At 42.9% G+C, this 18,020-nt stretch overlaps 1 protein-coding gene across 1 annotated transcript in view; it reads right to left on the bottom strand.

The window, feature by feature from the left end:
- Positions 1-263: 263 nt before the first annotated feature.
- Positions 264-18,020, bottom strand: part of LOC116993623 (ubiquitin-conjugating enzyme E2 J1-like) — a 29,606-nt gene continuing 11,849 nt past the window's right edge. The window contains exons 5-9 of the mRNA XM_033054452.1: positions 16,755-16,860; positions 14,853-14,982; positions 11,244-11,375; positions 1,291-1,295; positions 264-919 (exon numbers count right to left, since the gene is read on the bottom strand). Coding sequence (XP_032910343.1) covers positions 646-919; positions 1,291-1,295; positions 11,244-11,375; positions 14,853-14,982; positions 16,755-16,860 — 647 coding nt within the window. The 3' untranslated portion in view covers positions 264-645. The remainder of the gene's footprint in view (positions 920-1,290; positions 1,296-11,243; positions 11,376-14,852; positions 14,983-16,754; positions 16,861-18,020) is intronic.

Genomic DNA, 18,020 nt, shown 5'->3' with positions numbered 1-18,020 from the left:
TAGAAGAGGACATTCAATCTTTCAAAAGATTACCCAATCTTTCTTCTGAAAAACAAAAATCGAAATAATGCAAGCAGTTTTGTGGCACCTACTTTCCCCCATAATCCTTTTCCCACTTCCACACACACAAAGCAGCATCATAACCAATTTGTATGTGCTTTTCCTCAGGAAATGTGTCATGGCAAATAAAAGTGGTTATGAAACTGTATTCCCTCTAAATTAAGAGTTCACCAGACACAAACACATAGTAGTGTTTCATTTTATAATTTCTTCTCCAAAGACAAATCTTATACTAACTTAGATGGGGTACTTATAAGGGTATTCATGCCCCATAAAAATTTTACCAACCATTTTAAAAAATCATCTTTTTCTAGTTTATAAATTACTCAAATTTAGTCCCATCCCACATGCCTTAACGTTACTATTCCACTGCACTGTTTCTCCAAGTATCTACTGGGCACTCAATTAAAACTCATAGTTTACACATCCAACTTTGCTTTTCTTACATGTATCTGTAGGTACATTAACATTCATAAGGATTTAAGCGTAAATACAAAAAGTAACCTTTGTAAACAGTTCTCATGTCTTAGCCAATACAGAATGTTCAGTGAAGCATTCAAGTCACTGCTGTTAGGACAAACAACCTTATAACTCAAATACATACTCATTAGCCAAACATATTCTGCGAAATATGAGAGCTGCCAGCGCAAAGGTCAGCAGGACAATGAGCACAGTTGAGCCCGTGTGGTTGGTGTGACTCGCGGTTGCTGTGCCCGGTTGAAGTCGGCTGAAGTTGGGACCCGTCTCTGGCTCTGCTGCTGTGCACGGCGCTGCCGAGGAGCTCATCGAGGTGGTGGTGCTGGACACAGCTGGACTACGCTCCTGCCCAGCCACTGCACTGCTACTCTGAGTTTTCAGGCTAAAAAAGAAACATTGAGGGAGTTGTCAGACAATACAGCACGTAGGATTAGCAAGATAAAAATCTTAAGGACTAAAATGTACCCTTCAGATAACTGTTAATACATGTCTTTAATATTAAAAGATTGTTATAGCTGGTTGTTTTTGTCCACATGCTATCCTAAGTAGAAGCATATTTAAAGCTGAAAATCAGCAGTTCTATAGACAAGACAAGGTTGAAGGAAGTCTGTCAAACTGTATTTGTGTTAGAGATTTCAAATATCTTTGTCTAGGATTTATTTTAACTCTTTGCTGCTCAAGTAATCTTTAATAATTCTCTGGATAGTTACATCTCTGAGGATTTTCAATACTGAAAATCCTGAGGATTTTCACCTATACTGAAGGGAAACAAGATGGGCAAGGTCAAAAGAAGAACGGAAAGAAGCCCAAGAACTGTAATTAAGCAATGTTGCAGTGTTTCCTGTGGACAGCTGGGTCCAAAAGTCTATTCTCATCATCATCATCACCACCACAAAAAAAAAAAAAACCAACCAAAATCCTAACCACAAACCACCTACCTACCTGATCCCAGCAGGAGTTCCCGAGAGCACAGCACGTGTGCAGGCACTTACCTATTGCCCTCTACTGGTCAAACTCCGTCTGACATTACAAGTACTAAAAAATAAACTTGAGCAAATGATGTTCTGCTCATGAGAATTTTATGCTGAAGAAAACAAGTTTCAATCTTATGAACTAGAAAATATGACATCTGATCTTCCACCAGATTAATCCTGCTTGCAATATTAAAAGCTCAACTTCCAACATTTAATATTAAAAATAGTGATAAAGCATGCTCATTAGAAATAAGCATTTCGACAAGTTTCAGTTTAAAAGCGTTTTTTAAAAAAGAAGCTCTGAGAAAAAAATTCAGGTTTTAAATTTTTAAGCCTTGTTTCAGTCCTGAGAAAATAAGGTTTTCTGGTATTCCTATTTAAAATAATTTGCAGCTGTTTTCCAGAGTCAGTTTTCTCCCCCCTTTCCTTCTAAAAGATTATCATTATATCAGGTAAAACTAGAACTCTGGACATTTTAGATTTGTTTCCAAAGCCTTTTAATGGACACAATATCTATAACCCTAAGCACCACTTCATCTACTATATCCATAAAGATAACCTTTCCACATGACCACATAGGGAATGCCCTCAACTGCATATCAGGTTGACAATCCATGAGACAGTGAACAGCACTTAGTCTTGTGACTCTTCTGTGTGTGGACAAAGAATGCAAAATTTTCACCTAGTCGGTGATTTGTCTCACTCCAGGAAGAGGCCTTCCATTCCTCATTGTTGGCATTTCCCACTGCTTATCACTGGCAAGGAAGTACTGATGCAATTACTTGCCACATTTGACAACCTGCCTGTTTACACAGGCGTCTGCCTAAGTAAGCGAAGCAGTTTGGGTAGCTTCACAGAAAAATGTTTTTAAAAGATACATTTTATCAGCAGAGACAGCCAAGAACACCACAAGCAGCCTGTCATGATTTCCAGTACACTGCAGAAGACAGTAATTTTGCCTCTCACTTGAAAGCTCCTCATGCCAAGAAAATAGAGCCTTGGGGAAGCCAAGTCTTTGAAAATGAAGTTCCTAGATTCACCTACGTTCCCATCATCCAGAAGGTGAGAGGGAGAGAAGTGAGTTCAGGACACAAGAACTACCAATTCAGTAAGTAGTGTTTTTCCTCTTCAAACAGTTTTTAAAGATAAAAAAAAAAGTCTAGAAATAGTCCTAATCCTTCATCTTACTAACAAAACTAACTAGCACTGACTGTCACACAAATCTCAATACTGCAAAACTTAAATTTAAAGATAAACCAGAAAGATCCTGTTCTGAATAGAAGAAGCTGTCGTACACTGATATGAACAGATCTGTGATTCAAGAGAAAGCTCATCGACAACGACAAGGCTTTAAGTTATTTTTCTGAGGAAATTATAGATGGATTGTGACAGCAGCAGACCAATGGCTTCACCCAAAGCTCAGCCAATGCACCACCTTGGGATTTCCAACATACTCAATGGCCAACTATCACCAGACATGCAGAAGAAAGCTAAGAAAGGAGTGTTCGTGACCCAATGTAAATTTGGATCCAGGTGCTACAGTATCTTAAATAAGATAGGTAGATTTTTTTATTTGTTTGAAGGCTTAATTGCTAAGAAACTCAAAAGTGGCAGATGGGCTGCACTATTTAAAAGAAAAAAATCACCATCATCTTGTCTTCAACTTAATGGTAAGTCCTTAAACTCTTTGTAAGCAAACATTACAAAATTTTTAGACTACCACAACACCTCACATGACACAATTTCCATTGTTTCTGACAAATAATGATTTCGGCCAAACCATATTGGAAATGCAGGTGAGAGCTTAACAAACTTAAATATAGAAATTTCAATACAATATAGCTACCTTTAGCATCTGATCTTTACAGACATTTAATACACATGTGTTACATTATTACATACTATTTATATTACTACCTTTCATACTATTTCTGAAGCTTCTGAAACTGTTAGCACTGATAGAAAATTTGCTCCAAGGGCATCTCAACAATTATTTGATGACTACGCTATTTCAGCAAAATATACAGTAATTTCACAAATACAAGCTGCACCAATTTGACCAAAATTTTGGTGGAAACCCAGAAGTGCGGCCAATATTCCGGGGCGGTTAATACATTAACAAAATTCTAAAAGCTGCCAACACGGAAGTGAGAGCCCGCGGCAGCCCCAAGCCAAGCTGGAGCCCGGCCGGCCCCGGCAGAGGTAGGAAAGCCTGGCAGAGGCGGGGCCAGCAGTGTGGGGGGCGGGCAGCTGAGCCTGAGCCAGCAGGGCGGGGCAGGGAGGGCGGCAGAGCCTGGGCCAGCATGGCAGGGGAGTCGGCAGAAAGCGGGGCTGGCAGTGCACGGGAGCCCGACTGCATAGGGGAAGATAGCAGAAGCAGGAAGCCTGGCGGCGCGGGGCTGCCCGGCGGCGGAGAAAAGCCCCGTAGAAGCAGGGCTGGCAGTGCACGGGAGCCCAGGGGAACCGGGGCTAGCAGCATGGGGGAGCCCGGCGGTGCGGCGGCCAGCAGTGCCGGCCAGGGCGAGCCAACATGGCAGCGGCGGTGCAGACGGGAGCGGGGAGCCAGGGAGTCTGGCAGCGGCGGCGGCAGCAGCACCGCCCGCAGGGCAAGCAAACGCAGCAGTGGCAGTGCAGACGGGAGCAGGGAGCCTGGCGGCGGCGGCAGCAACACCGCCCGGCCAGCCCAGCCAAGCCGTAGTGCCGAGCCGGGCCATCCACCCCTATCGGCAACCATGAGCGGGGCCGAGCCTGCCTGGCCCCGCCCCGAGCCAGTAAACCCCGCTATGCCGCGATCCTGTTACTAATTGGCCAATTTGTGAAAGCTGCGCACGGATTCTCGCGACGAAAGAAAGTGCGGCTAATATTCGGGGTGCGGTTTATCTATTGACAAAGACAGCAACATTGTCGAGGCACCGGAAGTGCGGCTTATAATCCGTGCGGCTTGTATTCGTGAAACTACTGTACTTATATTAGAACTAACAAAAAACTTATATAGTGTAACAAAATGCAAGTAAGGAAATTTATATCATCACGTTCAGTCTACTGAAAAATGGTAGAATTCATTGCATCCTTTATATCCCCAGGTCATTGTTTTAAAAATTTTTATCATAATACTAGAAGGATCAAATAATCATCTTAGAAGGGATATTTTAAAAATATAGGAAACTCAGGAACTCAGAACCATATAAATCCTCTGGGTTACTGAAGCCTCTTTCACTTATATTAATGGTCTGGGGAGAGATGCAGAAATCAGAATAGGTGAAATACTTGTTTGTCTGTACAACTTACAGCTGAAAAAATCCCAAAGTTTGACACAGCATGGCTTAATGGCTAATATAAAAGATGTCCATTTTTTAACGAAACAAAGTTAGGTCAAGTACTCTAAATTGTCAAAGACATTTAAAATGGTTGCTATAGTATCATGAAACTTCACAGAGATAAAAGGAAACACTTTTACCAATATATCATTCAGAACTTATGATTAAAGGTAAGGGCTTTTATAAATTTCATGCATCAGAGCACAGTCTCATTCTTTGACAGAAACCTCCTTCATCAGCTCAAGAGCAGCTGGCTTCAATTACACCATTTATTTTATCACCCCTCATAATGCTTCATCCAGCTATTATTATCAGCAGGTCACTACTATAGGATATTGTTTAATAACAGGAGTACTGGGGCTTAATGTATTCTCAGATTATCAGAAAACAGCCTAACTACAGTTTTTACCTTGTTTCTTAATAAAACTCACCAAGCATCAACTTAATTCACTAGCTATAAGCCCCAAGGTGGGACATCATTCCACATCAATACATGAAATGTATTGCTACAGATTTGATGGGAGCTCAGATACCCATAATCGACATGGATTTAGTCAGTGCAGCTGCAGCTGGGGGGAAGACATAGAAATGCAGCTGACCAGTCTCTGCTGCTGAGTAAATTGCAGTGCTCTCCAGCCTCCAGTAATGAGTCCCACGGACTGTAATCAGAGCTTTGGTAGGAGACCACTGGACCCGAGTCCAACCAGAGTATTGTAATACATTCCTTCAAGAAGATTGTTTTGCTCAGATGTGGAAGGATCCCATCTTAATACTAAGGGCAATTACTTTTATCTAGCCAACTTTCAGGAGCAGTACCTTGCTTTCACTTTGAATGCTCAAACAAGAATTACTTCGCCCTGAGCAGACATCAACAGCTACTAAAATAATAAAAAAAAAAATATAGTCTAGTTAGAGGTGTTCTCTGCCCTGGGTTCAGACTTCTCAGAAGTACTATGCTGCATAACGCCTTTTGGTAGCCTATTGTTTTAGTTTTATTAATGCTAAAGACTCTTCTCTGCAGCTCTGTATCCCTTTACACAAGTTGCTGTGGCAGTATTTTCCAGAGCAGCGTTGCTCCTTTCCTTGTTCTCATGCTGTTGCCCTGCAGCTGGCAAACCTCAGTAATTTTGTGACAGGTCCTCTTGAGAAGCAGGTCTCACTGGCATGAGAATAAATCCCCTCCCTCCTTCTCACTTCAAAGATCAGCTGTTTAAAGGTTGGATAAATGTTGTCTAATAATATAGACACATAAATGTGCAACATCTGCACCAGTGTTGCACAATCCAGTCATTACTAACAGGACAGTGAATGGGAACAACCACTGCTGGCCTGGTAAAAAGACAAGAGAAGGTGGGGAGGAAGGGAAGTGACCTGGAAGATATCATGAAGGGAAAGCCCAAAAGTCAAGAGCTCCAAGTGCACCGTTTCCACAGCACAGACAAGAACATACATGCAGCAATTACACAAAGGGCAAGAATCTGTAAGACTGAAGTACTGAGTAATGCAATGACAGGCAAAACATAAACAACAGTTTCAAAGTGAGTTTTAATATCTGAGAAACATACGCTTAATGGAAATACTGTAAGACTTGGGACCTTCTTTAGTCAGTGAGGCTATAATCCTTTCCCTAAGTGAAAGCTGACAGAAGGGAGAGCTAATTCAGCATTTACAGTAATTTCACGACCATAAGGCGCCGCACCGGACTATAAGGCGCACCCCCTGGGAGTCAGCAAACTTCGCAACTTTGTAGATCACATACAGCGCACCGGACTATAAGGCGCCCTTTTTTTTTGCCGTGAAGATCAGTGCCACGCACAACAAAGTAATGAATTAGTAATGGAAACCCGCGATTGTGGAGTTTACTGGCAGGGGCTCAATTGGAAACATTTTTTCACAGATCGGCGTAAGCTTTCAAAGGCAGCCCCAGGCGCCCTCCCCGTGCAGTGGGCCCTGGCACTCCCCGCCCACCCTGGCACCGGTTTGCACGGCTCAGCGCAGCAGGGGGGCCGCCTCCCCCTTGCGGCTCCGTGCTGCCGCGGTGCTGTTCCCCCTCGCGGCTCCGCGGAGCCGCCGTGCCATTCCCTCACTCGACTAGGTGCTCCTGCCGTGCCGCCTGTCCCTCACTGGGCTCGGTGCCGCCGCCATGCCGCCTGTCCCTTGCTCGGCTCAGTGCTCCTGCCGTGCCGTTCCGCCTCGCGGTTCCATTGTGCCGCCATTCTGTTCCCCCTTGCGGCTCCGTAGAGCAGCCCTGCTGCCCACCCCTCGCTCAGCTCGGCGGCATGGCTGCCCTGCCGCTCGTCCCTCGCTCGGCTCGGTGCACCGCGGCCTATCAGCTGTGGCCCCGCTGGCCCGTGCTGGCCGCAGCCCCGCTGGCCCCGCCTGCCCCTATCAGCTGTGACCCCGCTGCCCCCAGCCCTGCGGCCCCACCAGCCCCTATTGACTGTGGCCCCACTGGCCACGGCACCGCAGCCCCGCCGGACTCCTATTGGGCTGTGGCCCTGCTGGCCACAGCCCTACCGGCCCCTATCGGCTGTGGTCCCTCAGCTCAGGCCGCTGCGCACAACGAAGTAACGAAGTAGTTACGCCTCCCTGCTCATGCTTCTCCCGGTGCCTGGGGTCGTCCGGGCCGACCCCTGCCTTCCTGCCCGCGCTGCTCCCGGTGCCTGGGGCCACCCGGGGCTGTCCCCTGCCTTCCTGCCTGCACTGCTGCCGGTGCCTGGGGCCACCCCCTGCCTTCCTGCCTGCGCTGTTCCCTGTGCCTGGGGCTGCCCGCAGCTGCCTCCCCATTGCTACTTGGCACTCCTGTGGCGCCGCCCCCCCTCGCAGCTCTCACTTCCGGGGTGGCAAATGTCGCAACTTTGTACATCATATAAGGTGCACCGGACTATAAGGTGCACTTCCGGGTTCGGGGAAAAATTTTAGTCAAAAGGGTGCGCCTTATAGTTGTGAAATTACTGTATTTTTTCCTGACGGAATGAAAGATTCTCTCTTCAGGAATAAGGCCCTGAGTGGAACAAAGAAAAGGTGACTAAATGATGCCATGCCAGAGACCCATTTCAGCGTGCTCTTCACACAAGAATTAAGTTAGCCCTGTCCCAGAAAGGACATTACTGTGCTCACATATATCTTGCCATTAACACATTCCAAAAATCTCTGCCCTTTCACGCAACTTAAAGGTAAAAAAATCATGGAATAGAGAAATGTTGCTGGAAAGAACAAACTTGACCATGAAGTAGTCCCATAGTAAAACATAGCCTACAGATTCCTTCACCTGGAGATGACCTTTTCCTTAGCACCTGTTTACCACTGTGTCTTTAACGAAGACTGGCTACAACTGTTCTAGGAGCAGAACAAAGGTAACACTCCATTTTTTTCTGCATCATTACTTGTAGTATTCACCCCTGTATTGTCAAAAAGATAAAAAGTCCCATGGCTTCAGAGTGAGACATATTAATCAACTATACGAGAAGGAATTACACAAGTTAATACAAGAATCCAGCATTGGCCCTACCTCTCCCCTTTTTACTCTCAAAGAGAGTAAACCCAGCAAATTTTTACAACAGTTTTTTAATTAAAGTACACATTTTGCAGAGTAAGCGGCAAATATTTTATCCACAAAGAGCGAAAAATATGTTTTGGTGTTGTCCACATCTAATACAACTTAGCAAGGCAGAATTAGGTCTTTATACAACAAGAACTCGATAAATGGATTTTACACATGTAAGAAACCCAGCTGAGTAGAAAAGATCTCAGGTTTGCATGGGTACTCTTTCATACCTCTAAAGAGATCAAGGCCCAGAGTGCCCTACTTTGAAAGGATTTCTATTACCTTTCACATGAATAAGAATACAAAAATAGCAAGTTCCAATTCTTTAAATAGTCTTTCCTGTTGCACATTTCTTTCTTCCACTGGGTGGCTATTTTCCACTACTGAATGGTTCCAGATAATTCCTAACACTCAAAATGTGACAGCTCAGAAACAGGTGTTGGTTCAAACTAAAACTAACAATCCTGAATATTATTTCAATTCCCTAAAACAGGAACCACTTACCATTTACAGTTAATGACACATACAAACATTTCTATGTACATTTATATGTTTATATGTTTAAAGGTCTCATTTCCCATGGAACTGATCTTCTGAAAATTAAATTACAGTAGTTTCACGAATACAAGCCGCACGGATTATAAGCCGCACTTCCGGTGCCTCGACAATGTTGCTGTCTTTGTCAATAGATAAGCCGCACCCCGAATATTAGCCGCACTTTCGTTCGTCGCGAGAATCTGTGCGCAGCTTTCACAAATTGGCCAATTAGTAACAGGATCGCGGCATAGCGGGCTTTACTGGCTCGGGGCGGGGCCAGGAAGGTTCGGCCCGCTCATGGTTGGTGACGGGGCCGGGTGGCCCAGCTCAGCGCCACGGCTCGGCAGGGCTGGCCGGCTGGTGCTGCCGCCGCCGCCGGGCTCGCTGGCCCCCCTCTCCCGTCAGCACCGCCCCGCTGCCGCGTTCGCGTCGCCCGGCTGGCAGGGCTGCCGCCGCCGGGCTCGCCGCCCGCCCCGCTGCCGCTTTCGCTCGCCCTGCGCCGCGCCTCGCGGCGCTTTCGCTCGCGGCGGCGCTTTCGCTCGCGGCGGCGGCGCTTCGCTCGCGGCGGCGGCGCTTCGCTCGCGGCGGCGGCGCTTCCGCTCGCGGCGGCGGCGCTTCGCTCGTGGCGGCGGCGCTTCGCTCGCGGCGGCGGCGGTGCTTCGCTCGCGGCGGCGGCGCTTCCACGAGCGGCGGCGGCGCTTCGCTCGCGGCGGCGGCGCTTCCGCGAGCGGCGGCGCTTCGCTCGCGGCGGCGGCGCTTCCGCGAGCGGAGGCGCTTCGCGAGCGGCGGCGGCGCTTCGCTCGCGGCGGCGGCGCTTCCGCGAGCGGCGGCGGCGCTTCCGCGAGCGCCGCTTTCGCTCGCCCCGCCGGCAGGGCTGCCGCCGCCGCCACCAGGCTCGCCGGCCGCCCCCTCCCGTCTGCACCGCCGCCGCGTTTCCTCGCCCTGGCCGGCACTGCAGGCCCCCGCACCGCCGGGCTCCCCCACGCTGCTGGCCCCGATTCTGCTGGGCTTCCCCCGCTGCCAGGCAGCCCCACCCGCCGGCCTTCCTGCTTCTGCCATGCTCCCCTGCACTGCTAGCCCCAGTTCTCCCGGGCTCCCCGCCCTACTGACCCGGCTCTGCTGCCCCCCCTGCCCCGCCCTGCTGGCTCAGGCTCTGCCGCCCGCCCCCCACACTGCTGGCCCCGCCTCTGCCAGGCTTTCCCACCTCTGCCGGGGCCGGCCGGGCTCCAGCTTGGCTTGGGGCTGCCGCGGGCTCTCACTTCCGTGTTGGCAGCTTTTAGAATTTTGTTAATAGATTAGCCGCCCCGGAATATTAGCCGCACTTCCGGGTTTCCACCAAAATTTTGGTCAAATTGGTGCGGCTTGTATTCGTGAAATTACTGTAATCATTAATTACTTAATCAGTATAATTGGTAAAACCAGTTTTCTTAAAAATGTGAGTTATTTTAAAAAGTCTCTCTGCTCAAACAGAATGCCAGCAATGCCTTGTTGTGTCAGCTCTTTCTACTATATTAGCCAGGATCTGCAATAACAAGAATATAATAAAATGGTTTATTAAATCCTGAACAATCTGAACAATCCTTACTGTGGGGGGAAAAAGTATGCCACTAGCATGTTTATATTTCTACATAGCTTGAAAATACTTTGCCAACACAAAACAGATGTTACTGGACATGTTGTAGGTTTTCTAACCAATCTGCAGCCCCATCTTCTGCAAAAAAAGGCAGCTTAGCTGGGATTTGCCTGCAATTTATCAGTGAATTCAGATTGCATTTGCAACAGTTGTAACAGCAGCTGCCTTGGCCCATCACCAGACCTCAGTCACTTCCGAAACCTTTATGTAAGCCCTACACCTAGCAGTATTAAAACATAAGTGTCATACTTCAAATGGTAAGAATATTTAGACTTACTTAAGAGGTTATAAAACCCAGGAAGATAGTATTGATGAATATTTAAAAGCTACAGGTTATCACTGAAACATTTTTTGCCTCTGGCTAAGAATTCTGTAGAAAACACCTTTGCTACATTACACAGACAGTAAACTGTAGTGCTTCAGACACCATAATGAACACTTAATGTAATTAAAGGAAACACTGGGAAGAACTACTGCTAAAATAACATCATTTATTGTTTTAAGAGAAGGAAGGGAAAGCAGAAGTTGCTATTTCTAAAAATGAGCCAGCATACTATTTGCCAATAGATTTTATGTAGAAGTATGCAGGAGTTCCAGAATAAATATGTGAACTACATACTCAAATCAGGACTCCAATCAGCTTAAGAGGACCAATTTCATGTTCAGACTGCCCAATTAAGCTCAAAGACGGACCATACCGTTGCACTTGCTGGATCTGGGAATGCTCTAGCTGCACCATCCTGCTGGGGCTCACGTGAAGCAGCAGAGTGGTTCAGTCCTGATGTGTTTGAGGGTCCAGCATCAGACCTCCTGGATGAATTGACCTCTGCCTACAAGAAGCACATATGTACACTTCACAGACCAGATCAAAAGTGCTCCAAAACAATTTGGCTTATTTTGGAACGCATATTTTATTGACGAGAATATGAGGTTTACCAAAATGCAATAATCAGGTGTGCCAGTTGCATTTCAATCACACATCAACAAGTTTAAGAAATTTTCATTCTTTAAAAATAATTTGCAAATGTGCAAATAATGGTTTAAAAAGCATTTTGTTTGTACATAAAAAATATAACGTTCAAAAAAAGCACAGATGTAGAGAGAAAAAACCCAAAATTCTTTAGAAGATCCAGGACATTATGCCAGAATAACATGATTTTTAAAACTTCTGTTTTGCATGTCGTTAAGACAATGCTGACCTACTATTGATACAAGTGAAGCAGCACAGCCTGCTTCCTCACAGCAGTAAGGAGCCTCTTATGACTGCCAATGTAATGTGGCTACACTGGTTTCAGCATCAAAGTTGCCACAGACAGAGTGGGCATACATGTATGACACTACACTGGGTAGCATACGCATACCACTGTCCAGTATTTAAATTTCAGCACAGAGTAAAAGAAAAAAATACAAGTCTTGTAATACTGCTTTCATACACATTTACAAAATGTCCACTGTGCAATATTTTCCATAATTTAGGTTTCATGTTTAGAAAATCTAAGACAAGAGATCAGTAGGGACATGTAAAAGAACACAAACCCCAGTATATATGCCAGCAAAAATCTCTTGGGAATGGAAAAGGACGTATCATCATAGTGCTTAACTGAAATACTTTTAAAATTTACATGTCAAAAAAAAAAAAAAGAAGCCATGACCAGATCAATTTTTATCAGTAAGCAAGTCACCTCCCAAGTCATGTATCTAGATCCCAATTTATTACAAAGATGACAACTTCAAATCTAGTGACTGTCTTCAAATGCAGATATAAGTAGTGGTGGTAGTAGTAGCAAGAAATACAAACAGTGTATTAGAAAACAACCAGTTATGGTGATAACAAACTGATAAGATCACAGTATAATAGTCTTTCATGATACTATTTAGTGTGAGGAAATAAAGTTCTCTGTTTCTTTATGTGCATTACCTCAAGAGAATCCAAAAAATATGGCACCAAAACAATCTGGAGATGGATTTCACATTTGAAAACTTAGAATCTGACAACACTGCTTTCCCTTTGCACTTTACTACTATGAACTTAGTATTAGACAGGGAAAGTTATAATTCAAATACGGATCATCAACAAAGCAAAAATTATGAAACATTTAGACTGGAATGGACCTCTAGATGTCCCTGGTTCAACTTTCTCTAGAGTCATGTCCAGACTATATTTACTTTAGTTTATGAAAGTACTAAGTCTAGCATCTAGACTGAAAGCAGACTAACATTCAAAGATGACCAACATATTTAAACATCATAATGAAGGTGAGGAGAGAATTAATTTTACTACAAAATATGCCTTGTGATGGTAACATGAAGGTAAACCATATTGTCTTACAGTGATACATATGCTATTAGTAATTTCTTTTTCCTTTTTTTTTTTAAACAAAATTGAATGTCTGCTATGTAACACCTAAAATGCAGAAAACTATTTGGAAGTCAATGTAAAACTGATACAAAATATAATTTACTACTAAAACATACAGGAACAAAGATGGATGCTCACAGAAGGAGTAAAACGGTAATGAGAAGATGTGTTGGGGTTTTTTTTGCCCTCCTGAATTTGATATTCCTCTCAATACCACACAGAGGGCTTTTAAAGAAGTTACCATCATGTTTGAAGCTTGTAAGAAACACAAGAACCCTGGGATCATCTACACATAGTTAGGAAATCTCTTATTAAGAATGAAGCTAATGCAGAGGTTGCTAGTATGTCTGCTAGTAGAGAGACTCTCTCAAATTATACACTCATCAGCAATCTGATGTTAAATCTTCCCCAATAAATTGACATGAAATGTATCCAAATGATTAAATACTTCTTTATTTTCTGCTAGTAATTCATACTATTAGATTATTACAAATACATCAATTGAATACCTACGTCTAACAACAAACAGGTAAGAAAGTCAAGCAAAGCAGAGAAGTAGGAAGCTTAAAAAACCCCAATCCCTAAAATTTGATTTGAGAAGGGAAGAAAGATGCAACCAAAGGACAGAAGTGATTCACCTTATAAAAAAAACTCAGCAAAATGGATGGTAAAAGGTTGCAGAAATATACTTTCGTTCATTTTTTTCCCTGACAAGTGCTTGTTATCAGGAGGTGGTGTTAAGCATACAGACACACAGAAAACATCAGTATTATTTAAAGACTGATATCTCTAAGCCTTTAATTTTAAAAATGAAAAAGGTATGAAATGTAAGTTATGAGTTCTTTCTCAAAAAGAAACTCAAAACCAAACTCTCTAGAATTTATTTGATGAAGTTTAGTAGTTCTTAAGTAAAAATCAATCCTACAATTTTAAACCCTTATATATTGTAAAAAAGCCAGGAAAAGGCAATCCACTTTCTCCAAGTAGCTCAGCTTTAAAACTCTGTCCCTATTTTTCTTATTTTTGTAAAAATATTTGGAGATGTTTTTATCATAAGCCTTATGGCAAAGGAATAGGCATGTCCTGCAAAACTGGCAGGAATGCTCAGAAGACAATCTTGAATTTCATGACACATACAAAAAAAGTAAAAGTAGCCTTTAGGACACTATTAGAGAAACATGGGTGATAAAAGGGGTCATACTGGCAGCCCTAACCTTAGTGAGGATGTGTTCTGCACTAATGCCACATTGTCATAATGTAGTTCCCTGCCCTCATGCACAGTAGTCTTCCTTAGTGGCTGATTTAAGTGTTTAGTGGAAAACCCAGTGAAAAACAACACTGTGCATGCAAGACATGCAATTCTCTAAGGAATGTATTGGTCTAAACAAACCTTGCTTTCACTGAAACACAAGCTAGAGAACACATTTTTCGGTCACAGCAACTTCCATACCAGAGTTCAACTTTCAGTATCTTCAGATAGTAGCAGAGTAGTTCAAAAGAATTTGCAACCATTTTTCAGTAGTAATATGTTTTATTCCTTCCATAAGCCAAAAGGAAAGAAAAATCACAAAGGTAAAAAATTTAGGTTAGCTTTGCCCAAACTTTCCTCACACTTCTATGATAAGACTAACTCTGGAGAATTTAACCAAGTTATTAGTATCTGAAAATGTGGAAGTAAAAGCAACATAGACAGTTTTTAATACAGTGGTCACCACTAAAATGAAAACAAATCAGTCAACACCTGAGATGCATAACTTATTAACTGGCAAGTTTCAAGAGATCCATTCTTATTCTTCTCTTTCAGACTATACTGAGAAAACAGGCTTCCACATAGTAACTGATGAAGGTTTTCTGAAATGATGCATGTTTCTGTGATTTCCAAGTTTTTCCTCAGTATTTTTTTTCTAATTCTATACAAGAGAGATGGAAGTTTACACAGTGACTTTACCTTGAAGCTAATTTGTCTGGCAAGTTCTTTAGCCTCCTTGTCCGCTTGGCTTGACACACTTCCAGATGTCAGTGGTAAGAGGGCTGTCTTCATAGATGTGCCACACATTTCACAACAGAAGTCTTGTGACCTGCCCACAAAGGACATAGCTCAGAATAGCATGTTCTCAGTGTTCCTATGTGCTTGTTTAAATAAACTATTTGCAGAACAATTCACAGAAAGACAAGTGGTGGCAAGGCCCATGTTGAGAATTATCTTTATTACTAACACAAATTCTCTCATGTCATTTAGGAAAGTATTAACTACTGACTTAAATAACACTATTATTTATACTTTGTTAATAATTTCTTACAATTAAAATACTTACATTTGAGCAAATAAAAATTATAAATTATAAAGATTTAACTATTATTACAAGTGTTATATTGGACCCAGGAGCTTCCACCTCCAGTCCAGGAACTTCACCTTTTTGGAGAACATTACCTGCCCACATAATCCTTTTATAGGGCACACTGCAGGCGGCTCTCCAGGCCAGTGAGGAACCACAGAGACGTGACAGCACAATACCAAGACCAACCCACCCACTGACTCACACCTGTTACTGAATGCCACTGAAGAGAACTTGGCTCTACCTTTTTTAAAACTTCCTTTCAGATAATCATACACATAGATATGATCCCCTGAACCTCCTCTTTTCCAGGTTGAACACTCCCAGCTCTATTACTATTTCCATGTATGAACATGTTCCAGCCTTTCAGTCACCTTTGTGGTACTGCAACGAATTTGCTCCAGGACATCCTTATCTTTCTTGTACTCTGACCTGGTCACAGCTCCACCTGAACCCAGCACTCCTGATGTCTCGGCAGCACTGAGTACTGAAGTAGGATCACTTCCCTTGACCTGCTGGCAATGCTCCTCCTCATGCAACCCAGGACACCATCAGCCTTCTTTGCTACAAGGGCACACCGCTGCCTCATTATCAGCTTAGTGATCACCAGAATCCTCCCTTCCAAGCTCCCTTCTAGTCAGCTGGTGCTATTCCTCTCTCTGACATTCCCCCAGCCCACTGAGGCTCCTCTGGATGGCAGTACAACCTTCTGGTCTATCAGCCACTCCTCCCAGTTTTGTATCACCAGCAGATTTGCTGAGGGTGCACCCTGTCCCATTATCCAGGTCATTAATGACACTGAATAGAACTGGCCCCAGTACTGACACAAGGAATACACCAACAGTGACCAGCCTGCAGCTGGATTTTGTGTTGCTTATCACAATCCTTTGAGCCAGGCAGCTCAGCCAGTTCTTAATCCACCTTACTGTCCCCACCTACCTAGGCTGTACTTCATGATTGAGGATAAGGGAAAGGACACCAAAAGCCTTGCTAAAGTCCCTATAAACAACACACACTGCCTTCCCCTTTGTCCACTAAACTCATAATTTCATCATAGTCACAAACCTAATCTTCAATTAATTTCCTAAAGACCATTTAGAAGAAGTTCCTTTAGAATTTTGAAATAATTTCATTATTACTATTTACTTAAAGACAATTATACTTTAGTATTTTGATTGTTTTCTCCTTCTCTTACTATCAATTCCATCATACCCACTTTCTCTCCATGCTGCAATTTCTACTGTATCACAATGATAATTACATCTCCAAATCTGAATTTCAGACAAACCTCTATGGCCACACAATGATGGAAGGAACAGAGTGCTCTCAAAACATTTCACTTGACTACAAGTTCCAAAGTTTGCACAACGTTCAGAGAAAAAAGCAACTATACATACAAGGCATTAAACTTGGCTGATTTGAAATAAATGAAAGAGAATAGACTGAAGTAGCTTATTATTACCCTAAAAGTGAGTGAATGTAAATGTACCTACAGTAACAAACCTAGCACTTACTTCTTCGCAAGAGCTCTTCTTTCCTCTGGTGTGTAATCTAGAGATCCTATTGCTCCTTCACCTTTGGTTGGCATAAATCCAATGATAGCTAGTAAAGCTGTTCTTACTAAAATGGGAAAACAGATATAAACAATGCAACAGAAACAACAGTTATGCAATCTCCTTCCACACTTAGAAAAGTTGCATTTTTGACTGCAAAACTTAATTATGCCAAGTCTAAATTTTCTACAGGCAGCACTGCTTTGGGGGATTTTTTGGTACACTGCAAGGCTTTCTTCATTTTGTTTTACCATCATGTTGTAAACAAAGAAAAGGCCACCAGCCAACAGAGAAGAAAAAATCAATTGTCACAAAAATGTTGCATTAAGGTGAGTGGTTTCAAAATTATGAAAAAAGGTAAAGCAGAACTACCATATAAAAAGGTGGGGGGGAGAGGAAAAAGATAAGGTTCACAGGGAATTCTTCTTTTTGTGTCTGCTTTCTATTAGACATGAATTCAGCAATTTAGTGTACACATGCTCAGTTTCTCTTTTTCGCAAAGCATGGCAGAATTTGTTCCTTTTATGTCATGATAATAGGGGAAGGGGCTCACTTTAAATATTTATTACTCCTTGTAACAGAATTGTCATCTGAAGCATCTCTACCATCTGTACTTGGACTTTGTTTTACAGAAGTAATGAAATTTAAGAATTCAAGACATTTTGCTAATAGATTTGGTAAATAAATATCACATAAAAACAAGTACCACAGAAAAGAAACAGGTTATTTACAAGTACTTAGAAACATAGTATTTTCTACTCTTTAAAAAAACGTAAGAGACTCAACAAAAGTTGAAGAGTGGTCTGCTACAAAATTCCTAAGATCTTAGCAATATATTTTAAAAGTGAAACTGATATAGAAATAATTGAGGTACTGTACTCAGCAAAACTAAAACTACTTGAACATAAGCATATTGCCTTGGATGAACTGTGCCAGCTCTCAATTTCTGTGATAAAAGTATTTTTAAAAATAAAGATACAGACGATTTAGTTATACTGAACCCAGACCAAAATATCTTTCCTCTTGACTGCTCAGAGCCACAGCATTAGAACTGAAAACTTCCCTCTATTAATATTCAAGCTGGCTTAGTGATCATGCAAAAACAGGGTAAAGTAACAGGATTTATTTTTGTAAGAACATTTTTAAACAAAATACACCAAGAATATTCTAACTAGTCTGAGAATTTTTAATGCTTATGTATCCAAGAAGAGCTTACCATTACCCCTC

The sequence above is a fragment of the Catharus ustulatus genome, chromosome 3, assembly GCF_009819885.2.
Source record: "Catharus ustulatus isolate bCatUst1 chromosome 3, bCatUst1.pri.v2, whole genome shotgun sequence".
Lineage (NCBI taxonomy): Eukaryota > Metazoa > Chordata > Aves > Passeriformes > Turdidae > Catharus > Catharus ustulatus.
The sequence above is the reverse complement of the archived record's forward strand: the minus strand, read 5'-3'. Positions and strand labels throughout refer to the sequence as shown.